At 42.7% G+C, this 27,202-nt stretch overlaps 1 protein-coding gene and 1 long non-coding RNA gene across 2 annotated transcripts in view; one reads left to right on the forward strand and one right to left on the reverse strand.

Annotated features, from left to right (window-relative positions):
• The window catches only part of ADRA1B (adrenoceptor alpha 1B), a 22,716-nt gene extending 12,339 nt beyond the window's left edge, over positions 1 to 10,377 (forward strand). Inside the window, exon 2 of the mRNA XM_048861801.2 lies at positions 8,041 to 10,377. Within this exon, the coding sequence (XP_048717758.1) occupies positions 8,041 to 8,606 (566 nt within the window). The 3' untranslated portion in view covers positions 8,607 to 10,377. The remainder of the gene's footprint in view (positions 1 to 8,040) is intronic.
• Positions 10,280 to 27,202, reverse strand: part of LOC142072966 (uncharacterized) — a 20,053-nt gene continuing 3,130 nt past the window's right edge. The window contains exons 2-3 of the long non-coding RNA XR_012669598.1: positions 11,202 to 11,333; positions 10,280 to 10,342 (exon numbers count right to left, since the gene is read on the reverse strand). This is a non-coding gene — a long non-coding RNA (uncharacterized LOC142072966). The remainder of the gene's footprint in view (positions 10,343 to 11,201; positions 11,334 to 27,202) is intronic.

Consider the following 27,202-nt stretch of genomic DNA (forward strand, 5'->3'; position numbering starts at 1 on the left):
TCCTTAGTCAGGCAAAATCCCAGATGTTAACAGGAGCCATGATGTATACAAACTGCAGGATTGGGCCCATTATCAGAAGCTGAGCCCTATAGAAATAGTAGAACATAACATATAAGTTATTTAGAGCTTGATCCTATGAAGTGCTCATTACCTCTCAGTGTTTTCCAGAATCAGGCCCTTGATGACGAACAGTTACCCTAGAGCTAGTTTGATAGGTTCATTTCAATTACCCAATGCTATGCTGGTTTTATATGCTTCCAAATGTGTAATGACAGGCTAATCCCATAAATGTTTCCCACAGCCTTTGCCAGTTTCACTGAGGGTGACTTATATAGTTTGACTGTAATAATAAACAGTTTGTTAAAAACTGTTCAGAATGCTAATGACATTCTAATTGAAATTAACTTTCACTAGAAAAAATACTTTTGAATTCCTAATTATGTTATTCACTTTTGTTCAGTCTCCTTCCAACCTGAATAGCTGTCATGTCTGGTGTGTACAGTTGGTAATGATTAGGGATTTTTTTTTTTCAAAATGCCATAAAAAACTACTAGACTGATTGAGTTCCTGGTATATTTACTGTTCTGCATTATTACTGGATAAGGGGATTTGCAAAATGGCTAGAAGAGAAAGGTGTCAAGGCTGCAGACAGAGGTAAACCATATGCGGTGCTATATTTAGTGAATCACAATGTAAACCATCATAAATAAATATAAATAAATAAAATAAAAAAAAGAGAAGAAAAAATACATTCCCTGGCTGGGAAGTTATTGAACACGAAGTGCCAGGAAACAGATAGTTTAGAGTGGGGGAGTTATTCTGGCTTCCCCATCAGGAATAAATCACTGACGAGATAATTATAGGCGACATTTTTTCAGCTATTCTGAAAGGCAATCTAAATCAGGACTGGGAAATATTTAATCTGTTTATCAGACTGTGATGGGAAAATAGCTAGAGATTAGAGTAGGAAATATTAGTTTGTTGTTTGGAGACTGTGGGATTAGTTTTATTATTTTATCAAGGTACCAAAATAGCCCACAGTTGTTTGCTCCTGGCAAGTTAATTACAAGGTAAGGTATGTGTGCATGATGAAATAAAAGGCATTGTCAGTACCAAGGAAGGGGCAGCGAAAAAGGTGATGTTAAAAATATACAAGCTAATCAAAATATATTTTTCCTATCTTTACTGTATTTTTCCTATCTTTACTTTACTGATAAGTGTCAAAGGAGCTCTGTGCAACAGTGGCCAAATTGTGCCCAGGTCTGCACGTTTAGAATGAGGTGGTTCATACAGAGGCCCCTATCAAACTAAAATTCCTAATAATAAAGGGCCTTCTATCTTTGTGGGAAATTCATCTATTGATGTCTTTGGAAGTCCCACATGCAGAAATGGGAGAGGATATGAAACCTGAGACACTTTCTAAAGTCCTGAAGGGAACATAAGAGCACAGGGCACTATTTGCCTATTCAAAGGCCACACAAGTAACTACCTTTGAAATGAAAAACAACCAGCATCCACCCCCACACCCAAATCAAGCCCACTACAACCACAACCCTCACCACAAGGCAACTCCACAATGCCCCCTTCAACAGCCACTTATAGTATGTGGAGAGATAACACATAGAGATAAGATTGATAACACAGCACGTCTCCTCACTCTTGCAAGACTCAAACCCTCTCTCACGCACACGTGCGGTGAGCTTGCGTGTTTGTGGCCAGACAGCTGCTGTGTATTCAACTGATTTGTTATCACTTAAACTGCGGAAATGGGAGCACGACAGCATTTTTCATTGGACACAGAAACTTTTAACATTATATGTCCCAGTGTATTGTGATAATAATACCAATCTTTAAACCCACGTTAAAAAAAAAACCCGGCAGATTAAATTATTTTTCTGGCAACTGGCAAATCCATTTAAAAAACCAGCCAGGCCAGGCAACTACCAGTCAGGTGGCAACCCTAAAGGCTGCCCTAGCTATTGGCAGATGCCTAGGAAGCAGCTGCAGAAGATAAGGCTTGTTGGGCTGGCTGGGCTCCGAGGAGCAGGAAGCCTCAGCCGGGCTCCCGGGCAAATGCTCCCCACCCCCAGAATGGGTAACATCATAGCTCGGGGCTGCTTGAGCTCTGCGGGGCTTTGGCCACAAGTGCAATGACCTGAACAGGTCCATGTTGGCAGCCAACCTACACCTGTCTCCCACTGCCCCCAGGCAGTCTCTGAGCCCAGGTATCATCACTTCCCTACCACTGTGTCCAGGCTCTGGAGACACTGCTGAGGTGTGGGCTATGAGCCCGACAACAAGGCACACAGACGGGAAGGTGTGAGTCTGCGGGGGGCTGGGCAAATGGTGTGAGCTAGGATGGGCTGGGGGGTGCAGGCAGGTGATGCAGTGTGTGGGTGCTGGGCAAGGGACTGGCTGTGTGGGTCCAGGCCAGGGGTGAGACTCCCACTCTGTCCAGTGAGAAGAACCTTGCTGCCTCTGTGCGAGGGGGATTGTTGTCCCCAGCCCGGATTACTTTGTACAGGGTAGAGTTCTGCAGTACCCGTTACCCAGGGCCCTATGGGCTGGGAGCACCAGTGCTGGAACTGGGGAGGTCAGGGCAATGGCTTCCCACTTTTAAAAGTGGGAAGGCCATAACCCCCTACTTTTTAACAAAATAAACATAAACGCAGAATTCATGTCCCCTGGAGATTTTTTTACCCGCCGCAGAATAGATTCTGTTGGGGAGATGCTGAAATTATACCTTTTGCCCACCAGAGCCCACTGTGGCACCAGAAGAGAGGCCAGGTAGCTCATCGCTGGAGCAGCCAGCCATGGAGAGGGAGGGGACACTTTGGCCTTGGCATCCGCACTTCAACAAAGTTGGTTGGGAGCTGCTCTGGCCAGTGCCTGACTGTCAGACTGCTCTCCTCCCATGGGATCTGTCACTGGGGCTCAGCAGCTTCTGCCTCCCGAGGCCATTGTCTGCCCTGTCAGCCTCCAAGTTGACTACCCGAGGTTTGGAGGTGGAGATGACAGCTGTGGGGGAGGCACTCAGTGCCTGCCACCAATTTTCTACAGAGGCAGGAAGGGGCAGCTGACTAAGGATTTGCCTAGGGCAAGGGATTGTCCTGAGAAGTTTCTTTGTGTAGTGAATTCAGTCTTTCTAACACCAATCCTCACTTAAATAATGGATATATTTACAGAGGGCCAGATTGCCAGTGGGCCTCTATTCCTGCAACTTGCTGGGTTGCAAAAAAACCCACCATTTAAATATTCTCAGTGGTTCTGTGTTGGGAACATAGGAGGTAGACAAGCCCTAGATCATTATGTGTGTCCCCATAGGAGCTGGACATAGTCCCCAGGCTCCCCACAGAGGACTAAATGGAAAGTGATGCTACATTTGATCTTGGGCAACAGTAAGAGAAGAAACTGTGTTCAGTCTTTACAAGTTCAGCAGTAAATTAACCAAATGCCTCAGTCCCATTAGTGAGTGTCTGAGGGTTAGATTGTGTCTACCGTTACAGTCATGCTTTGGGGCTGCTGTACAGCTCCCTACTCCACTGAGACTTTAAGGAAGGTTTATCCTTCCCACAGCTGCCAGGAGTGCAGCAGAAATGTAGAGTACACTGAACTTAAGGATGGTTCAGCCTGCTCTGCCTGGCAGGGTTCCTCCTCCATCTTTGCCCTCCTTGGGATTAGATTCACCTCTGGGGACACACAAAAATAGCAGTCAGTGCTCCTTTGAGCTCGGGGACTAAGGCTGTTATTTGCCCTTGTGTGGGACACATAGGAACGTATTGGCACTCTCATCACCCTGTGTGCCTGCACAAAGGTCAGGGACCATATGAACCTAAATAAAGCATTAAAATGTGGCAGGTTTAACCTGGCTTAGCTGATAGCAAGCTCAGTTTCTGGGCCAAAAGATGTGGTTTCAGATCCCAAACCAGGTCTTGGGCTCATAATCCAAACTGACTAGTGCTAGAGGGGGATTCTATGGTAGAGGCATCATCATTCAGAAGATCGCTGAGTTTTCGCCAATATTCCCTCTCTGTCTGATAGCATGTGGGTTTTTGCTGAGCTCACAATAACTGCTGTATTTGTCCATGACCTCTGCACTGCCAACGGTAAGCATGACTCAGCAAATTGCTCAACTTTCATTAATTTCAGGTGTCCTCAACTCTGCTTTGTGGGATTAGGACCTATCTGAGTCATTATTGCAAGTCTTATCAGCTACCCAGTATGGTACAATGACAAGACAATGGTTTTGGGACTCATGAGAGGTGGGGTTCTATTCCTGGCTCAGCAAGTCAGTTTGCCTCTCTGTGACTTAATTTCCCCATTGGTAAAATGTGGATGATAATGCTTTGTAAAAGCACTTTGAGTTGACCTACAGATGCAAAGTGCTGTGTAAAAGCATAATAGTTATGTTTCTATTCACAAATTTGTTAATTCTCCTTCAGTATGATAACATCTCTGTTTGCCAGTTCACCTTCAAAATAATTATCCTAACATCTAATATGTTCCTAAAACTATGCAGTAATCCTGCGTTATATACTAAATTAAATTCTCTAGCCTCCAGAGCTGTTTTTATGTATTTGTAAGGCCTGCGTTGTTCAGCTAAGAAGTCACTGTTTTTATATAACTGCCTAAAAAAGAGCTTTTACCATACATTTCTATAATTTAATAGCTTGAAGGATATCCACTTATCAAATTAGTATCCCTTTGTTCAGAAAAGCATAATCTTGGACACTGTAGTGTAGGTAATGAATTCTAGGCTTTGTGTGCTATCTCCACAGGTCTAAAAAGTCTTATCACAACTGGTTTTGTTCATTTTTGCAGCGGCTGCGGGAAATAAAATAAATAAATTTGGAAACAATCAATTAATCACCAATGTTTTAAATACCTATCTTTAATCTTGTTTCCATACGACTTTAAAAAAGCAATAGAGAAATATGCAAAACTCTCCTTCAAATGTTGCTAGATATAGATCATTTTTAAGTCCAAACCACTTTCCAGCTGATATGTCTTCAGATCTTTGCTGCTAAGCACTCAATTATGGATGGACTGCAGTACTGTTGTTGCTCTGTAGGTTTTTTTTAAATTATCTGCCAAGGCTCAGTGACATTTCAAGAATAAGAACTGAGCACATGCTACCTCGCTCAGCCTGGGATGTTAGGAAGTAATTCTCTTCACCCTTGTGAAGTTGCCCTTTTGCATACAAGAACTCAAACTGACTGACTGGATATTTTCATCAGTAAATACCTGAAAACTTGATTATCCTGAAAGTGTGTGAGAGAGACATGCCTGTTACCTTCTTTTCTTAACTGTATACTGTACACATTTCCATTAGCTCTTTCAAATATTACCCACTTTTTCATGACTTGGCTTTTGTTTTAACCTTTTTCACGGCTTTGTTTTAGATTTTGATCTTTGTATGTCAGTATGTTGTATTGTATTCTGTTTATATGCAAGACAGCACATACAGACGCATCCCATTTATCTTTCCCCATATGTATAGCCACTCATTTCTTCTGTGGAACTCCTCTTGCTTTACTTACCCATAGGCAAAGTCTTTCCAGCAACCTTTCCTTCTTCTTTAACTATTACTTATTATTTAAAGAAAAAGACACTGTCGAATGGATTATGTTCAAATTTTGTCCTGCCCCAAAACATTAAAATCTAGTGGAGGAATTTCTTCTAGATTCTAAATGTTTCCAATATTAAATATATATATTCCATTCTCTTGTGGGGCAAGAGCCAATGTTTATGTAGGACTTGCATAACAACAATATGTGCTCTTCAGTTCCTTCATTAGTCCTACTGGTCCTTAATATCTTGAGTTCATCTAGACTTTATGCTGGTTCTGGAAAACAAAATAGAGACCCTTTAAAGGATAAGCCCCAGACTAGTTTCCCCATATAATCAGGTTTTGTATTTGTGCAGTACAATCACAAGACTTTTTTCTTCAAATCCAAAGGAAAATATTTGTAATTATTGTTTAGAAAATGAATCCTGAAAGAGTTTGCGACTGAGTGTATGGGAGGACTTGGCATATCTTGCCCATATTGGCTCAAGTCATAAGCCTGGATCAAGTTTCACTAAGACAGTATAAGGGTTTCACATCCTTTTCATGATTTATTCCCTCGAACCACATGAATGTTTGTTGAATCTTTCATTAAAAAATACTTAATGCTAAGCAGACGCAGTCAAGGTGTTTGCATTATTTTGGTTTGTCCGTTGGAAACCTATTGGGTACTTTTCTCCAGTGTTAGACTCTGCTGCATTCATCACTTCCTGCAGTTCCAAATCAGGGCTGAGCCTTGGGATCTCCATCAGATGGGAGGGAGAGGCCTGCAGACTATTAGGGGCAGCACAATGGTTAGAGACTGGTTTGTGCACTGAAATGCAGTCCACTGCAGAAGGCATGAACAAAGCACTATGCGCCTTTTAAATTCCACTTAAACCCTCAGAGCTAGATTGGCACTTTACTTCTAAGCAATAGAAAGAACCAGCACCTAGCTGCATCACCCAATAAGCAGTCCAGGGAAGGAATGGTGACTCTGGGAGCCACCATTCCCTCTTGCTTTGGGCAGAGGCAGGAAGTAATCTCCAGTTTGTCAGTATTAATAGCACATTACTTCTCCCTCTGCACCAGCTCAGCCCTGCTGGGTGGTGCATGGAGGAAGGCAGGCTGAGGCATAAGCTGCATTGAATGTGCTTATCTCTCCCTAGCTTCCATGGGAGTTAAGTTTGCTCAGCCCCTTGTAGTTACTATCAAGCCTACCATGCTGACTGGAAAAGCAGCAGCTATGCTTATCTGCATGACACAGCTGTTCCCCTACTAAATAGCACATAGCTGTGTCCATTAAACAGGGTTTTGCATAGCTTTGAGGCCTAGACCACAGCCTTTGCATTGCTGGGATAGATGGGGAAATATGCCTTCAATCACATCCCTCCCACCACAGTAAGGCAGTCTGATAGCTATTGCTGACTCGGGTGCTTTTATCATCTGAAACTGCTCCAGTGTAAAAGGATTCTGTTCTCAGAGCCTTGACATGTGGTTCAGCTGCATCTCTCCATTTTCAAAAGGCCTAGAATCTAGTTCCAATTCCTGAAATTAAGCTCCCATATTGAATCCACCTACTCAGCTTGCTCCAGCTAGAAATATACAGTAAATGTGTGCAAGGGGCCCATAATGTTAACTCAGAGCCTTCAGGCATTCTTTCAGAATGTTCCATTTTGCTAAATTTCATTTTAATGAATTAATAAATACATTAAATGCTTTGCTAATATTAGTTTTCTATGTAACAACCACAATAGTTGATTCAGGGAAATTATGTGATAGTGAATGGGAAGGGAAGTGTTCATGAGCTAATCCCTCTGCTTGTGCTATAAAAATGCCGAGAAGCCCTGGTCTATACAGACCTGTGTGACCTTTAACTGATTTCAGGCTTAAATAGATTTTGTATCTTTTGAATATTATTTCCTATTGGTGACTTAGATAACCTAGATGGGACAGGAGAGAACAAGTGTCCAAACCTAGGGTTGCCATAGCAAGTTTGTGGAAATGGCAAGTTATGTCTGAGCACAGATACGCACCAGGATGAGAGGCACAAAAGGACCTTGTGAATATAAACAGATCTGTCCCTATTGAAAGTGACCTACAAATGGCTCTCTGCAGTAGGAACTCTGTATGTTGTTTACGGTGCCAAGAACAATGGGGTGCCCTGATCCCCTACTGCAATATAAATAAATATACAGAGGTTTGGGGGGGGCGCACGTAAATTGAGCTTATGCACCTTTTTGTAGCTGCATGATGAAAAAAGAAAATCAGGCTTCTTTATCCAAAAGAGCTTTTGGGAGGGTGGGTTTTGTACCTTAGAAATATCAAGAATGTCAAGTCGACTTTAACTGAAGCGGCAAGGGTGATAGAACTTTTTAACAAAGGAATCCTCCCAGGAACGTCCATCAACATCATGGGTTCACCTTAGTCTGTTTATTAAAGGCAGTCAGGACCAGTTATCTCAGATGATTTCTCTGCTTGTTTTTCCCTGATAGGGTCTCTGTTTTCTGCTTTGAAGCCGCCTGAAACCATCTTCAAGATAATTTTTTGGCTTGGCTACTTCAACAGCTGCTTGAACCCAATCATCTATCCCTGCTCGAGCAAAGAGTTCAAGAGAGCTTTTATACGGATCCTGAAGTGCCAATGCCACCAGCAGAGGCGGCTGGGGTGGTGGGCCTACAACTACAGGAATTGGAACCCAGGCTCCTTCGAACACTCACGCAAGGACTCGTTGGAAGACAGCAGGAGCTTCCTAAGCGGCAGTCAGAAGACATTATCCTCAGCCACCCCTAGCCCTAGCTACCTGAGCAAAGTCACTCACCCTCACATGGAAATGTACACGTTCCAGGAGTGGAAGAGCTCCAGCTCCTTCCTGAGCCCCCTACAGAAAGGCAGCAGGCAAAAGGACTCATGCCACCTCTTCACCTTCAAGCTCTCAGAGCACAACGGATATATCGCTGCTGGCAGCCAAGCCTCAAGCAATGGGGGCTGCAGGACCATCTGTGACACCCTGAACAGCACAGCTGATTGCAGAATGGCTGTTGAAATGAGCGAATTCTAAACGCTGTTCCCTGGATGCAGGAGGGCCTGGTCTCTGGGCTCATCTGCACACATTAAGTTGGTTGGTATTTAACCCAGGTGAAGACATGAACTTGCACCCCATCTAGACATGCTTGACGTGACGCTGGGAGGGAATTCAGCCAGGATGGCAGTAGCAGGCAGCCTAATATCAGAATATTGGCATAGTCTCACCATGGCAGAGAGACCAAGTTGATTGCCAGAGATGCTGCAGAAATTTGTGCACAGCGCAGGGCAGGGCCCTATAAAAACAGTGATGTGAACTCAGCCAAATATTCAGCTCCGATGGAAAGGCTGTAGAGCAGCCAAACACACACACACACACTATATATAGAGAGAGAGAGAAAGAGAGAGAATATAAGTAGAGAGAGAGAGAGTGAGTGTATCTTCAAGAGGAAGTGTGGTTTTATTTGTACCTCTTCAGGGTACCACCAGCTGCTTCTGGTTTTGCCTATAAAAACCTTACCTGTCGGTGTACTTCACTGAACACTAGCACTTTAGAAACCGCAAACAATGTCAAAGATTAAAGTAACTTCACATTTATACATCACTTTTATTTATTAATATCCAATTGGCATTCCAGCAGAGCCTCCTTGCTCCCTGTCCCATTTGTGCATGTGCGCACACACTGGGGTGGTATCTCCCATCATACCCACTGATATCCTTTGGCGCAGCGCTATGGGTTGGCGATGAGTTAAAAATGGGAGTGAACTAACTTGGCCAAACTCCCCTATCTTTTACCATGTTATTTTTTTTGAAAGCTTAAAAACATCAGCAATGGTCAGGGCTCAGTATTCGTGCTCCAGCACATTAGTAATTGTCCTGTAAGCTTACAGGCAACCAAAGGGTCTGGTTTTCAAAGCAAAACCCATAAATCACTCCAGATCCTTCATAAACAGCATTGCAGACATAGCAAAAAGAGCACTGACCGCTGGAAGCCCATAGCCCAGACTGAGAGCAAATATGCTGGATTTCAGTAAAACCCACTTGGTGCTTTTGGCAGTGTTTGGAGGTGACATTGCATTTCTAATGACTTTTTCTTTGTCACTGCAATCAGAAGTGGAAAAGTCAAAAGGATGCAGTTATATGAGAGTCCCACTTCTCTTTGCATCCTTCAGCTCAGTAACATGGTATCCTAAACCAGGGGATCTCTGAGGACATCTTCTCATATGTTTTAACCCATGTTTGGAAGTTGTTTTCATCTCTTTCAATTAAGTGTGAATCACGAAACTACGACTGAATTTTTACATAAAGTGGTACAAACCATGGCAACTGGTCTTTACTCCTTCCTCTGACCCAAGGCTTCCCTTATTAGGAATTTTAGCAATGTTTTTGTGAATACTGAAACAGAGGCCGAACCATGAACAGATGTGCAGAAAACACTTAACAGATGTTTTTACAATGTTGACTCCCATGAGAGCATTTCCCTTGGTTTCATTGCATATGTATATTCCCTCATTAGGCTGATGAAGATGGATGTGATCTGTGGTTGGGCCAAATATCCTCCAGCTCAGTGAGCAAAGATAGGGAAGTTTTGTGTCTAGGTCACCACATGTTCATATACTACAATGATGAGAGCCATATACATACATATACAGACTTAATGTACGGCACCTTGGGTCTGATCCTGATTCCATTGAAGTCATTGGCAAATCTCCTGTTGTGTTTCAATGGCCCAATCCTGCTCCTGCTGAGTTGCAATTTCTTCTTAAAGGGACACTGCTTATTAAAATAGAAAGGATTTTTAAAATGTTTCCACTCTTTTTGTCGCTCATTTATTTTTTGTATTCTACTCAGCTCAGAAAAGGAAGCTAGACTGGATGATTTTGCTTTCCGCTTGTGCTGCACTAGCATATTCCTGTTCTCTTTGAGTTTCCCTCAGTGTAGATGACTGTGTGGGGTTCTTTTGCGTAAGTTTTCATTTTAATATTTGGAGGGGCACCCACTGGGGGAAAATGTTATAAAAACATTTCTAGTCACATTAGGTTGTGTAAATTATTGTTGATTACAGATCAGAATTTTGGGCCTAACTGTGTGATAGTATCCTTCTAAGTTTAGCTTAACAGGTGATTCACGCAGTGTAAACCCAAACCAAAACACCAACCAACTTTGGAGAACTTTTCAGAGCTGATGGTAGAAGGTGCAGCACAGCCAGCATTTCACTCCTCTAAATCCTTTAACAAAGCAGCTTTGAAAGACTGGCATTTATTTTTATTACTTTTGGTTCTTAACAAAAGCTGCATGATCCCTGATAATCATTTAAGCTCCTTAAATAATTGTATTTCATTTTAACGAGATTTCTGTAGTCACCTGTGGCAAGCCTTGAAATTTGATATTGTGCCACTCCTTGCTGGGGTGACCTATAAGCACTTGTCATTTTTATACATTGGATACTCCTTACAACTTTCCAAAGAAAAGATTCCTCACTGCTGATTTAGCTTTTCAAATTTACAAAAGGGAATCTTGGTCATTTGAGTGCAGAAAAACCATCTCTCTCCAAGTGAGAGAGAAGGAAACCCAGACTGATCAAAGAAACCATAACTAAGCTTCACATTAGTCCATACCATTTGTACAGTACCTCCCCAAAACCTCCATTTCATAATCACAGCCAACACATCAGAGGCAGCTTGCCGGGTGAGATGGTTGGGGAATACCACCTTCCAAGAGGAACAGAAATCCAGAAGACGTTCTGTTTTAGAGTCCCTGCCACCTGGGCAGATAACAAGAGAAAAGTTAACTTACCCAGCATGGTAGTAAAAATGTCAAACAGTTACAGCCAGCCAAAAGTAAATGTATACTGTACTTTCTATGGCTATGTCTACACTACAGTTTATGTCAGCATAACTTATGCCGCTCAGGGGTGTGAATAAACCACCGCCATGAGTGACATAAGTTACATACGTGCTCATGTGCACAGCACTATGTCGGTGGCAGAGCTTCTCCTGCTGACATAGCTTCTGCCGTTCACAGAGGTGGTTTTATTAACCTCTTCACCAGGTGCACTGCAGCGGCACAGCTGCATCAGTACAGCTGCACCACTGCAGCACTGGGCATGTAGACATGCCCTAAGTAAAACATTTCCTCTACAGTCCGTTGTAGGCATTCAGCAAGCCAGGCCTTGCCTGGAGCATCTCATTCAGAAGTGGTTCAAATGCTTCACCTCTTATTGCCACGACATTAGATGCATTACAGAGTGATTGATCCCACAGCTTTAGCAGAGCTGTGTGAAAGCAAACAATGCCAATGGAAGCAATGAGGTGAGGTGACACTTGACATGTAAATAAGACATGATTTCAACAAATTGTTACATCTCATTAGCTTGATTCATTTTTGTTATCCTATAGTTCCTATATTTGGCACCCTGTTCCTCCACAAAATGTGGGGATTCCTCGCATCTCTTTGCAATTCATATCTAATTCTTTTTTTACAGCCACACTGCCATTCTGGATTCCCTATGACCTCCCTTTAGATATTTCATGATCCTCTTCTTCATAACTTAGCTTCCTGCTTCCCACTTGTAGGCTCCCCACCTTTCATCTCTTGAGAACCGCAAGTCCAGCTTTTTGGAGGGTCTCATTTTGGACCACATGTTTTGGTTCTGCACGGAGCTCCGGTGACACTCTGGCATCTTTGGGAAGCAACCTGCACATACAGGTTTCTGTACAGTGGTGCCAAGCCACAGTTTGAACTGACTGCCAGTGAGAAGCACCTCATCTCTAATCATAGCGTCAATACATATCTGAGACCCCATTACCAAACACAATGTAAAGACCAGCATGAAGGACTCAGACTGCAAAATGGACTTGAGAACATCCATTCATACCACCTATGAAGGAAAGTAGGGAGACTTGCAGGAGGAACATCTATCAGGACTACATTACTGTCACTGTTCCCTTGGGTTGGGTTTGAACAAGTGGCCAGAAGCTCCATATTCACCTCCATGGCCATCTGGCTTTCTCAGAGGAAATTTATTTTAATCTCTTTTACAAGTAGAATTTTTCCAAGTTTGCTTCCAGTCAAGTCCTGCCCAAAAGAGGTCCTGCACATCTCTCTATCTTCCCTCCATAAGTCCTCCCTCCATTGCTGCTTCTTTCTTTTGGTGAAAAATTAGTCAAGGTAGAGCATCATCACCAAGCCTTGTGGGACCAGTCCCTTTTAGCCCCTTTGTTAAGGAAGGAACATAGATTACATATAGAATATCTGTAGCCTATGGGAAAATAGCAATTGGCGTGTTCTGGTGTCCTGAAGGATGCAATTATAGCCCATCACGTAGTTCTGCCTGTAGCACCAATAACCTCTCTCATAAACTAACTAGGGGTATGTCTACACTACAGTTAGACACCCACAGTTGGCCCATGCCAGCCAACTCGAGCTCATGGGGCTGTGCTATGGGGCTGTTTAATTGTGGTGTAGCCATTTGGGTTCAGGCTTCAGCCCAAGCTCTGGGACATAAGAACGGCCATACTGGGTCAGACCAAAGGTCCATTTAGCCCAGTATCCTGTCTTCCAACAGTGGCCAATGACAGGTGCCCCAGAGGGAATGAACAGAACAATGATCCATTCCCTGTCACCCATTCCCAGCTTCTGGCAAACGGAGGCTAGGAACACCATCCCCGCCCATACTGGCTAATAGCCATTGATGGACCTATCCTCCATGAATTTATCTAGTTCTTTTTTGAACCCTGTTATAATCTTGTCCTTCACAACATCCTCTGGCAAAGAATTCCACAGGTTGACTGTGTGTTGTATGAAGAAATACTTCCTTTTGTTTGTTTTAAACCAGCTGCTTATTATTTTCATTTGGTGACCCCTAGTTCTTGTGTTATGAGAAGAAGTAAATAACACTTCCTTACTTACTTTCTCCCTCGCAGGGTCCTGAATGTCCACACCACAATTAGACAATCCCTTAGCCTGAGCTCTAGTCAGCTGGCATAGACCAGCCATGGGTTTTTTATTGCAGTGTAGGCATACACAAGCCTCGGTGTCCAAATGGGTTTGCTTACATTTCGGTGGTTTTGCCACTGAGCACAGAAGACACTTGTGAAACACTTCTCCAAGTTAAGCTACTGCATGGAGCCTAATTCCTAACTAGAAGCCTGCAGAAACCCATCCAGTCAAGAGCACAGCTGTAATGGCTCATAGTATATTGTTATAGCTTAGCTGTACCTACGTTAAACCCATTAGGTGTCAACATTTTCATCCATCACAAGAGTACTTCTTATTTCAGCAAAGGTGACGGTAAAATCAATCCAAGTGAATGAGATTATACCATTGGAACTCTGAGTTGTAGTGCATTGTTTACTCTCGGGAAATTAAATTGTCAGTTATCTTTCCAAATGGGGTGGGAAAGGGAGAAAGCAGGGAGTGCACATTAATACTGTAAAAGTGAAGTTCTAGTCTGAAAAGTGATATGTGAAACTAGCACTTCCTTACTTTACAGCAATGCTCTCTGGGTGCATTCAGAGTCATTGGAGTAGATCTTCATCTGGGGTGAATGAGCATCAAATTACACTGCTTACAAATTAATGTGCTGAGGTAGCGGCTCCTGAAGCTCAGAACCAACTATCTCTGAGAGAGCGAGCTAGATTCTATGCTGGCTTGTACATCAACAGAATTGCTCACTTAGTTCCAAACTGCTCAGGAGATGATGGGGCTGGGTAGATGTAATGAGGCAGAGATGGCCTAGTGGTGACAACACACAAGACAGAGAGAACCCAACTCAACTTTCAAATCCAGACTGAGTTTGCAGGGCTAGCAGTTAGGAAGAAAGGTTGTTTTAGCCTTTGAATAAAGCAGATTTGATGAGAATATACTTATGCCTCAACTACCCTGAAGGCCCATCATGCCATTTTTAGAATCACTCTAATACAGAGAAAAAAATCTTTGCAGAAGGCTGAGGGGTGGAGCAACAAGAAAAAATGTTCATGGGAACCTTTAACCTCTGGAAGGGTTTGAACAGGGGGCTCCTCTCCTTGTGAACTGGCTACCAGACTTTAAGGTTGTTGCTGCTGGAATTTTAAGTGTGTTTGCTCTGTCTCTGACCTCCTGTGAGACAAGAGATTAAATCTCATTTCCTTCCCTGCTCTCCTCCTCTCTGGCTATCCCTTCCCCAAGGCCCATAACAGGAAGATTTTGAGCCTAATTCTGCCCTCAGCTATGCATTTACAGTTCTCATTGACATCAGTGGGGTTGCACAGGCATAAAATGAGGGCAAAATTTAGTCCTTTGATTCTCTTTTATGGTACAACTTGTACTTTAGTTAACATGGTGGATGGTTTGCAATCAAAGGGGATTTTTTGCCAGGAGGAGGAGCTGTGTCTATAATGAAGTGTCCAGTGCCAGTTTTGGAAAAAGAAAGCCATGGTGATGTGTGAGAGACTTATTGAAGGTAACCCAGGTTAAGCTTGTTCAGAGCAAAAATCACTGTTGGCCAAGATTTCAGTCCAGAGTTAAAATATATGCTGTGGAGGTGTAGCAGTGAGTACCAAACAAGGCAACATCCTGCCATTCAATGGATTTACTGCTGATTTACACCAGTGTAAGTAGGATAAGAATGGCCCTGAGTCAGGAGGGAAAAGGCCCAGATTCTCAAAGGCATTTAGGCATCTAACTCCCACTGAAATCAGTGGGAGTTAGGTACTGTGGCAGAGCTCCAACCTTGTCCTCATGGGTCCCGCCCTTCCAGGCAGTTTATGCTAGCTTCAGAGGCTCACTGTGACCCTCCATGTAGCCCTTCTCTCTCTGGGGCCAGGGTACAGTTTACTGAGCCCTTTTCATCATAAGCCAGCAAGGAGTTTGGTGAGAGAACTCCCACAGTCTCTGTTGTTCCTACAGGCTTATTCCAAAGCAGGTTAGCCTCCTGTCCGGACAGGGGCCTGTCTTCCCCTCCCAGGAGGTGTTTCTGTAGTGGCGGGTTGGGGGGAACCCAGGCCCACCCTCTACTCTGGGTTCCAGCCCAGAGCCCTTATGGCCGTAGCTGTTGGCAGCCGACCTTTCACTGCCAGAGTTGCTACATTTCCCTGGGCCACTTCCCCACAGCTCCCTCGCTTCTCTCTCTCTTAACGCCTTCTTCACCCTTATCTTAGGGCTCCCTTTCCAGTGGCTTGAGGGTGTCTTCATTACCCAGCCCTTCAGCCACACTTCCTCTCCTCAGTCTGATTGGAGTGAGCCCTTTTATAGTATCAGAGGGGCCTTAATTAGAGTTAGGTGTTCACATTAGCTTAACAGCCTCACCTGACTCTTTGCACATTAATTGGAGTCAGGTGTTCTCATTAGCCTAATGGCTTCAACTGACTCTTTGCAGGCTAATTGGAGTCCACCCTAGCCTGGAGCAGCTCCTGCTCCTGTCAGTCAGGGAACAGAAAACTGCTTATCCAGTGGACAGTATATCTGTTTGTCTCCCAAAAAGGTTGGTGATGACATCGCCAAGGCAACAGGTGACTGGAAGGGGCTGAAGATCACAGTGAAACTCACTATCCAGAACAGGCAAGCTCAGATGGAGGTTGTCCCTTCTGCCTCTGCCCTGATCATCAAAACCCTCAAAGAGCCTCCCTGTGACAGGAAGAAGCAGAAGAACATTAAATACAGTGGCAGTGTCAGCTTTGATGAGATAGTAAACATCGCACACCAGATGAGGCACAGGTCTTTGGCCCGGGAGCTCTCTGGAACTATTAAGGAGATTCTAGGAACAGCTCAGTCTGTTGGCTGCAATACTGATGGTAGACATCCTCATGATGTCATCGATGACATCAACAATGGCACAGTAGAGTGCCCAGCTAGCTGAGACAGAAGCCAAGAAGAACTCTCAACATGAAAGCTGATTAAGATTTTTTGTGACAATTACGAACCCTCAGTAAAACCTGCAGTTGTCTGAGAATGGTCTGGTAGTTTAAATACAGGATCCAGGTTGTCATTTGAAGGTGCCAAATGCTGGAATCTAAACACATGGTTACTTCCAGACAATCTTTATTCTGCCACATCAAGATTACACGATTTTTTTCTGGTCACACACTGAACTAATATCTATTAGCTACACTAACAGGTTGTCCTTGAGAGACCCCCTGCATTTTGGAATGGAGAAAACATGCTACATAAATGTTACAAAGGTTAAAAGTGGAGATTGCCTCTAATTCTAATGGAGACTATACCTTACAAGGTGGAACTTAAAGTGCCACTGTACTTGAACTGGCTTTGCTTAACTCCTATCCCTCGTAAAACTTGCCATCATAAATATATGTATTCCTTGTGAGGAAAAAAAAATTATTCTGCTGTACCCAACTGTCCTGGGTCTATCACAGTACCTACATAGTTTTGAGGATCTGGGTCTATGCTACTGAAAGTAAGTGTTTCTGCAGTTGAGGTAATGGAATATATGGGACATTTCCAGTATGTTTTCTTCCTCTGAAGCCCATGCAGATTACTAAGGCTATATCTACACTACACAGCTTTTGTGTTGCTACAGCCATGCTGCTAAAAGTTGCACAGTGTAGCCACTGTTTGTCAGCTCTCCTGACGACAACCCCGTTTGCACTGTCGGCAGGAGAGCGCTCCTGCTAACAAAGTACTGTTCACACTGGCGCTTGTTGTGGCAAAACTTTTGTCTTTCAGGGGTAGGGGGCTAACACCTCTGAAAGACAAAAGTTTAGTCGTTCAATTGCCAGTGTAGCCTGAGACTTACGTGTGTTCATCAACAGAATAGACCCCACAATGTCTGCTCACAAATGCCTCCTGTAGGCAATTCTCAAAGGAGTCAAGCTTCCTGGGAATCTTACTTACACCACTCTGCCGTGGAATGTGTGGATGTTAGCACATGTCTTGGGTCTCTTTTCTATACATGCAGCCAAGGTTCATGGATTTATTAACTCTGAAACTCACATTTTCTCCTGTTTGATGTGGTGGCTTAAGACCAGTACTCTACAAGCTTCTTTAGTTATCCACACATATTTTTTTTCCTTTGTCAATTAATTTATCTTATGCTTTCCCCACAACAGTTGAATACATTGTTAGAGAACTCAGTAAGTATGTCAAGAAAGGGAGAAAACTTCCAAAGACTCACATAAGAAAGCAAAACCACACGGCTGGTTTTGAACCTAGAGTCTAGCTCATTGCAGCCAACTTTTCAGCCAGCATGTCATACATATGTAAGACAGGAATGGATTTGGTGCTATGCACATATTTTCTGAACCACTGAAGTTTTTCTCTAGCTATTATTTACTTGCTTAAGTTTCCATATACAGTACATACAAATCTAAAAATACCCATGACTCTCTGGGGATCTGCCATTTCTGACCCCATCTCTGAAACAGGGAAATAATTTCTCTGTATAAGTGCAGCAATCAGGAAAAATAATAATCTTGACTTTTATTGTCAATAAGGATGAAAATCTATGGCCTTGTCTTTTCCTTTGGCCTCTATAGAAACTCTTGCATCAACCAGCTGGGGCCATGTATGGCCTTTGAAAGGCACCCATCGTCTTGGTATCTATGGGCAGATATGTAATTGTAATATTTTATGAGAAAGAGAGAGAGAGTTCTACACAAGAAAAAGTCATAATCAAGCTAGTCCAAGCAAGGTCTTGGCATTAGGAATTTACTGAGCTCTAATCCTGGCTCTGACCTCTGAGTCAGCTCCTCATCTGAAAAATGGAGAGAAGAATATTTATCTCCCAAAGCTGTTGTGAGGAACGATGAGTTTATGTTTGTGGAGTGCTTTGAAGATTCAGGCCCCGATCTTGCAAACATTTACACCATGTTTAATTTTAAACACTACTCAAGTGCATAAAATTAAGCATGTGTTTGCAGAATTGATGACTATAAAGACTGAGTATGAATTATATAGATCAGTTAACCTCCTCATTTTTCTGTCTGTTGAATTCACCCTTGTGGCAACAGTATGATATTAGCGGCAAAGAGTCCTGTGGTACCTTGTAGACTAACAGACGTATTGGAGCATAAGCTTTCGTTATAAGCAAGCATTACCCACTTTGTCGGATGCATGTAGTGGAAATTTCCAGAGGCAGGTATAAATATGCAAGCAAGAATCAGGCTAGGGATAACGAGGTTAGTTCAATCAGGGAGGATGAGGCCCTCTTCTAGCAGTTGAGGTGTGAACATCAAGGGAGGAGAAACCGTTTTTGTAGTTGGCTAGCCATTCAGTCTTTGTTTAATCCCGAGCTGATGGTGTCAAATTTGCAAATGAACTGAAGCTCAGCAGTTTCTCTTTGAAGTCTGGTCCTGAAGTTTTTTTGCTGCAGGATGGCTACCTTTAAATCTGCTCAAAAACCTGTAGGAGAACACTTCAACCTCCCTGGACACACAATAGCAGATTTAAAGGTAGCCATCCTGCAGCAAAAAAACTCCAGGACCAGACTTCAAAGAGAAACTGCTGAGCTTCAGTTCATTTGCAAATTTGACACCATCAGCTCAGGATTAAACAAAGACTGAATGGCTAGCCAACTACAAAAGCGGTTTCTCCTCCCTTGGCGTTCACACCTCAACTGCTAGAAGAGGGCCTCATCCTCCCTGATTGAACTAACCTCGTTATTCCTAGCCTGATTCTTGCTTGCATATTTATACCTGCCTCTGGAAATTTCCACTGCATGCCTCCGACAAAGTGGGTATTCACCCACGAAAGCTTATGCTCCAATACGTCTGTTAGTCTTATCAGGTGCCACAGGACTCTTTGCTGCTTTTACAGATCCAGAGTAACACCACTACCCCTCTGATATTTGAGAATGATATTGCCTCAAACTTTTATTTGTATGAATCAAGTTTTTTATTACCCTTGCCAGATACTTTGATGAATGTGCTTGTGAAAAAAGTATCATTCATTAGCTTGGGTGTATTTTTTAGATATTGTTTACCTGCAATGCTGAGGTTAGTAATAACCATAGAATCTCTTTGTAGCCTAAAGCAAGGACATTATGTCAACTTATGCTGCTGTGGTGTTTGCAGATTTGCCTGCATTTTTTATGTTCTCCTTTGTTGTAGGGGAGTAGATCTAGATTTTATTTATGTTCACTTGTAATTTATTGACTTTTGCTTGAAAAGCTCCCAGTCTCAGGAACTGTCCATTCCACTTGGGTGTGCAGTTTGATTAAAACTTTTAGCTGAAAGAAAATGTGATTGAAGTTTTAATTTTTACCGCTCATCCATTAATGAATGTTTTCTTTTGACCATAATGAAATAGCAGCCTCATGTTAACTTTACATTGGTAGTTTATTCCTGGAGCTGGGGAATTCCATAACAATCATTTGCACATCTGAGCTACTTAGCTTTCCCAGCCAGTACCAGTATAGGCACAGGTCTGAAATCCACACAAAAGAGAAACATGATCTCTGTCATCGTAGTTGTGCTAATCTATCTCTGCAAATTGAAAATGCTTTTGGGAGTACACAAATGGAATTTACAACAGCCCATGGGACTTTCAGCTGCAGAACTGAACTGAGGCAAAAACTGTGGCTGTTGTTTTTTAATGGGCTAGATAATTTTATGACCACTAACAATCATTGTTACAGGTAAACTCAAATAATAGGAGTAGTCAAATCTCATGGTTAATCTAATTTGGCAAAAGCCTCTAGCTGCATATTCCATTCATGTAATTTTATAAGCAGTAAACTCATCCCAGCCCAGACCCAGTACAAGTGATAAAGAGTATTTCCTGTGTTCGTTTTTCCCACAGCTTGCTGCCCTGATTTCTAAGCACAAGTAAGGGGTAGGTATGAGTTTAGCCTCTGAGAGGAACACATCCTTCTTTGAAGCTGGTGAGCCTCAATAAATGCAACTGCATCTAATTAGCTTCTAGCTAGGATGGCTTCCCTGAACAGCCTCTGAACAGCTGGGGATTAACCCCTATGTAGCTCAGCAAGGCTTCCTGCCAGGGACACCACTGGAGCAAAGAATGGCAGGGCATTGGGGTCCTCTTCATGGAAGGCTCACCCCCAAGACATGTATTTCACATGACAACCCCCTTTTCCCCTCCCCCCCAACACCCCTTTTATGAAGGTTCTCAGTATTTTTTGCATATACTGAGAACTCAGAGGGAAAGTTATGAGACAAACAGAATGTAGAGAAATATTGGCAGGCTCTGGAGGGGTTTGGGCAGGAGGCTTCTCTCCTTGTGAATTGGCTGCCAGACTTTAAGGTTGTTGCTGCTGGAATTTTAAGTGTGTTTGCCCTGCCTCTGAGCTCTCACCCCACTCCATACAACACTACACAATTGCCTAGATCGGGGTGTTCAAATATTTTCATAGCATGGGGTACATCTGAATAGAGAGATTTTCTGATGGTTGCCTCATTCCTTGTTGTACACACTGCCTTTCCTCCCCTGCATGATGGCGTAACATCTCTGCAGAAACTGATTGCACAGAATAATCACCATAAATAACCAAAGTATTTTAGCTGCCTTTAATCCAATAAGTGCTTTTTCCTTTTAGAAGATCATCAAGCACATTCTGTACTTTTGCTCCCCCTCCCATCTGTTTCATTTCTTCCAGCAGTAGCACCATGTGACCAGCCAGCTCTCTGCAGGCCACCTGCAGGGGTTCCACAGACCAGAGCTTGGGAACCGCTGGACTAAATACATTAGGGTTCTGGGTTGGCTGGTTTGTATGGTTGTTTGCAGGAGGGCAGATCAGAATCTTCTGAAGTAGCAAGTATTGCCCACAGCTGGGGCAAGCCATTTTTCTAGAATGACCAGTGGTTTGATTCATGGAAAATCCTAAGTGACCCACAAACACTATGGTCCAGATTCTGTCCTGGTGTAAATCAGCATAGCTCTATTGAATTCAATGGAGTTAAGCTGATTTACAGCACCTAAGGAGCTGATCCCATATTTATGATTGTGTGTAAGAAACACAATGAAAGCAAAGAAAATCATGAATCGACATAGCTCGGAGCTTAGTTTACACTCTCTCAACCTGATCCAAAGTCTGGTGAAGAGAATGGGAGGCTTTCTGTTGACTTCAATGGGCATTGGATCACGCATTTTCTAAGAACAGCAAAGTAGCATGGACAGATCAGAAGAGGAAGTTTGGTGCCTTTTATGAAAATTCTTGTGTCAAAATATGTCAATCTAGACAAAACAGAACATGTCCTCAGCTTGTTCATTTCCAGGCTTGTTCTCTAAAATCCCAATAAAAAGTTGTGAAGAAACAAAAGAAGTGAATGTTAGAATTAATAAGCTAAAAAACTTCATTCCTTCATTCAGTGAAAATTGGAAAGTGGATACAGTAAAATTTTTATTATATAGATTTAAAAGGCTTTAACTTACTCTTTCATTATTTCCTTTCAAACATTCATTGGGAAGCCCAATAATCTGATTCCACTGAAACAAGTGTGCAAATGTTTTACTCTAGCAAAGAATCTAAACTTTATCTGACCTCTTGAAAATAGTAATTATTTCTTTTGTTCTTTGTTTTATGCGTCAAAACTTTGATTTCCACGCTTTGAGGATCCAATGGGGGGGGCGGGGGGGAAATCACAGCGCTAAGTTTAGCAGAAGACCTGGTGGCATGGGTGGTCATGCTACACAGCTTGGTCCTTTTCTTTGAGCTAGTTAAGGGCCTGATCCTGCACTACTGAAATCAGCGGGAGTTTTGTCATTGACTCTAATGGGAGCATATTAGGACCTATATAAGGTGATTGCAGCTACTGGTATTTAAGATGCAATGGTGCCACCTACTGGGTCCACATTTCACCCATATTCCAAATAATAGCACAAAAATATTTTAATTCTGCTGAGTTTGGGGGATTTCACACATCATAGTTTGAGCCTCTGTACTCATTCTGTATTAGACAGTCAGGGTGAGATTTTCAAACTACGTAGTCTGCAAAGAATGTTTTAAAATTATTTTATGCTTTTTTTGTTTCTTTATTATTTTTTATCTTGGAACATCAGGCGTATCAACTCTGACGATCTCTGGTGTTGCTGTAGAGGTCTCAGAGATGAATACTGTGAGTTCCCTTAATCTAAGAAGTAATATAGAATTCCTTTTCCCCCAAATGTCAGATAGGTATTGGTATAAAACAGCTGTTAAAAAAAAACAATTAAAAAGCAAAGTGTTTTAAGTAATCTGACTAAAATTCCCCTTCCCTCTCGCTGCTCAACATTCTCTCTTCTGTATTTTTTGATGTCCTAACTTCACCAGCTCGCAAGTCGCAACAGAGTCGTCAAAGATAGACAACAACTGATTTTTTAATGTTAAAAGGAAGTAGGAAAAAATACTTTTACAAAAAATTTTTAGACACCATAAAGAGGACACACATCCATTTCTTCTTTATTTGTGGGTTACCTTTAAAGCAGGGAATTAAAAGAAAAAAACAAAACAAAAAATACATACTTTCAAGTAAAATTTTCCTATGCTTCTTTCAACATCAGATGGAAAAATGGAGTCAGCACAGCATGAGCATCAGTATTTTTTGGTACTCTGTATAATGCTCAAATTGGCTGCTTATGCCACACTAGCCCATACTCTGCAGGCTACCAGTTTGGAAAAGAAAAAAAAAACTTTTGGAGGAAAAAAAAAAAAAAGAGGGAAACATTGGAAAAAATTGGAGCATACAATCACTTTGGGGAGAAATAGCATCATCCTTCCACTTCCCCAATTTGAGCACTGGCTCAAGAAGTTTGTTCCCATTTTAAGCTGTTTCATGTTAGAGTGTCACTGACAAGTGGAGCGTTGTGAGCATTTACTCATGGGAGCAGTTCCACTTATGTCAGTAAAAAGAAAAGGAGTACTCGTGGCACCTTAGAGACTAACCAATTTATTTGAGCATGAGCTTTCGTGAGCTACAGCTCACTTCATCGGATGCATACTGTAAAGTGAGCTGTAGCTCACGAAAGCTTATGCTCAAATAAATTGGTTAGTCTCTAAGGTGCCACAAGTACTCCTTTTCTTTTTACGAATACAGACTAACACGGCTGTTACTCTGAAACTTGTCATTATGTCAGTAAGTGATCACCAACATGAGTTAAGGGCTCCACAATCTGGCCTTTATTATCCAAATACATTCACTTGCATAGGATCACATATTCTTGATTTCTTCAATAGGTGTCCAGTTAAACAAACATCATTGCTCAGAAGAATCCCTCAGGATTGAGGAGATTAAACAAACTCCAACAAGTTTCCATTTTTGGATATAAAAAAGTTTCAGCTTTTCATACATTTCTACTTAGTAGAACAAAGGATTCTAAAAGGCTTATTGAAGCAGAAATGTGCTACATCTTAAGTGGGCAAGATTTAGAGGTGAAAGCCGACAAGTGATGCTCTATAATCTCAGGAATACAGATGTCCTGTTATGGCTCCTATGTTTGAAAAAAATAATACATAGCGTGTCTATACATTTTCTAAGTACTCTCCAAACATTAAATGATTGATACTCATAACACCCCTGTCAGGTCAGTAAGTATTGATATAGTACAGGGAAAATGAGCCAGACAGAAGTTAAGGCCAACACTATGAGACTTGGGTGCCTAAAGACAGGCATCTACATCCATAATTAGGTAGCTAATGAGAGTTTTGAGTGGTCTCTGGCTGCGGGATGGTCAGCCAGCTGGTGAATAGGTCCCCCCTGATGCGGGATGGATTGGCCATTTGGGGACTGAGACCCCATTTGGCTCTTGAGGGGTATATTTCTCCCCTGAATGTTGATGAACTCCCTTAGCCTGGGGGGAGGGACCAAGGGGATGGGTCTCCCTGGCTAGGATGAGGGGCTAAGGAGGAATGGGTTTCCCCATATTGTCATAGAGGGTTGGAATACAAAGGGGGGAAGGGTTCTTCCAGGCTGTCTGCCATCAACAACAATTCAAGCTGCAAATGGCACCAACAAGGAGAGAGCGAAGAACTGCCAGACTCACATGCAGTGCTGAGACAGTTTGGCCCCAGCATCTGTCCCTTTCCTCCTTGTGCACTGCTGGAGTGGGCAGAGAGCATGTAGGAGTGACTGCCTGGTGCATCTAGTTGGAACTCTTAGTGGCACTGGTAGGGGTCCCAGAAGGGGCATTCCTCTTGGAGAAGCAGTGTGGCCATAACAGTGAACCTGTGGTGTGGTAGCTCCCTGAGTGATTAGCAACTGGCTCATTGGTAGTCTTAGGAAGAGCTGAAAATGTTAAGTGGCAGGGTTGGCCTTAGAATTCCTAGGAAATGAGTTTTTGCCATCACTCAGTCCTATCTGCCATTATCACAGCACTCTGCATCAAGATGGCCTCAGAATTAACAGAAGGAATAGCAAGATAGTCCTGGGATTCCCCCCAAACTTTACTGACTCCTTTTACATTAAAAGTGTGTGACCCAGGGACCTCTTTGCGCCAACTGGTAGAGGGCACAGAGATACATGGGAGCCCCTTGGTCTCATATCTACATACTAGTCCACCAAAGAATGTCATGTCAGGTCTCTGATGAAAGCCTGGGTCACATTGGTCACTCTAGTCATTGTAATATGTATTTGCAGATAATATATAAGAGGCTCTGTGTGTGCGTGTGTGTGTATATCTCCTTAAAACTATAAGTTTCAAGGCAGCTCACTCAAAGGCAGCATGCCTTGAAACAAAGTTCTCCATGCACGGTGGGAGACACTTATCTCCCTAGCTAATCATTGTATACTGTGTGTCTCCCAATGGAAGTCTATTAGCGTACTAAGAGAAAACCCTAAAGAGCTTGCAGGGACTTCACAAGAAAATGAAGAGGAGGATGTAAACAGCGGTGGTGAGGAGGGATCCTGTTTTCAGGCGAAGATCAAAGGTCTGGTTGGTAGATCTGGGAGTGCAGAGAGACATCTGGCATCCTTCAGTCTGGGAAGACAAGCTACCAGTGGGCTTGATCTTATGAAAAGAGAATCTCATCCATCTTGGTTGAAAACACTGGGGAAAGGATTTGGGGTAAGCTATCCTATAGGAGACAGGGGAATGTCTTGTGAGTTAAGTTTAGGATCTAGAAAGCAAAAGTTATGATTTTATTTTATATGTAACCATTTATTTCCAATATTCTTATTCAGTATCATTTGAATGTCTTTTCTTTGATAATAAATTTATTCTTGTTTTCACTATGAATATATCTAAAGGCTGTGTGTTAAGCGGAGTGGTGATCCTGAGATTAAACTAGCAAGCAGGTGTGCAGATAATCTGTGCATGTCCAGTGGATCAAGGGCTGGGCATTCCAGAGGGATTGGTGTTTGCCTATTGCTTGCGTGCAAAGGGACAGCAGAGCCTGCAGGGGCTGAGAGGGGAGTACTTGTGCTGCCTGTGGCCAGGGCTAGCAGGGCCAGCAAAATGTCACAAAGTTAATGTGTGCAAAGGGATCTTTAGATCTCCTTAGTGCAACAGCTGCTTGTTTGTTTCAACCCACTGGATCAATTTATGCTTTCTGGGATCCTCACAAAGCAAAGGGATAGAAACTTCTTTTCTCTTAAAATTAAAGCTAAAATTCTCCTCCCTGGGACCCAAAGATCACTTCTGCTAACAAGGGGCTCATGCGAGCCCTGGCTGTAAACCTCCTCTAGCTCATCAGCACATTCAGGGGAGTGGAGCCATGGGAATCTTCACCCTTCTTGCTAAATGTAGGGGAGGGGTTTATGAGAAAATCCCCCCACCCGTAACTGCAAATTGGGAAAGGGGTCTCAACTAGGCTGTTGTTCTTCTCTCCCTCCTGTGCACATGCGAGGAGGAGAATCCACGCTAGATTCTAAATACAAAGTGAGGGAGCAATGTGCTTCTAGCTCTGGGGAGCTGCTGGATGGGCAAATATTTGGGAGCTGAGAAGCACCAATACTAATGCTACATTGCAAAATTTAGTATTTATCTCACTGACTCCAGCTGGGAAGTGTCAATAAAATGACGTCTTCCACTGAGAGTCCAACTGCCCCATTGACAGTTAATGAATCAGCACCCGATATTTCTAAAACTCATTTTGAAATATACTTCATACATACTGACTGAGTTTTTTAAGGTGTTACTTGGATCAGTGCAGTTTTTTTTTAAGGTTGACACTCTAGCTCAGACCCCTGTGCTCTTTGCACATCCATGGAAGTTCTAGCTGGAGGCTCAGCTCCACTTCAGAATTACTTTGGCTTAGTTTTGTATTGCGGCTTTTCTCTTTTTAAAATGATCTGACATTTGATAGGACAGTGTGAGGGTTCAGAAATATTTTCTGTAAATCAGAATAAATTATGTGGCCATACTAGAAGAACAGCAGAAAGAGACATGCCCAGATGTTCTGTCAAGAACCCAAATAACTCTTGAAGGAGAGTAGATCCAAGAGGTTGATGAATACATTTATTTGGGCCAGGAAGTCAACATGCACCATGATTAGAAAGGCGAATTGTCATGCAGAAAAAAAGCTGGATGGTGCGCATTCAATGACATCAAGGACATCCTCCAAGGAAAGATCAGCAAAACAACTTGTGCAAATCTTTTAACTCGACCATGCTTCCAACGATGTTATATGGCAGCGAAACATGGTCGCTGACAAAGATGGAAGAACATCAACTGTCTGTCACACAGAGGGTGATGGAACGAACATTTTTGGGTATTTTGCTCCACGATTACATCCCCAACTAAATAATTAGGCAGCAGTCTGGAGTGCGA

Source organism: Caretta caretta, chromosome 8 (assembly GCF_965140235.1).
Source record: "Caretta caretta isolate rCarCar2 chromosome 8, rCarCar1.hap1, whole genome shotgun sequence".
Taxonomy (NCBI): Eukaryota; Metazoa; Chordata; order Testudines; family Cheloniidae; genus Caretta; species Caretta caretta.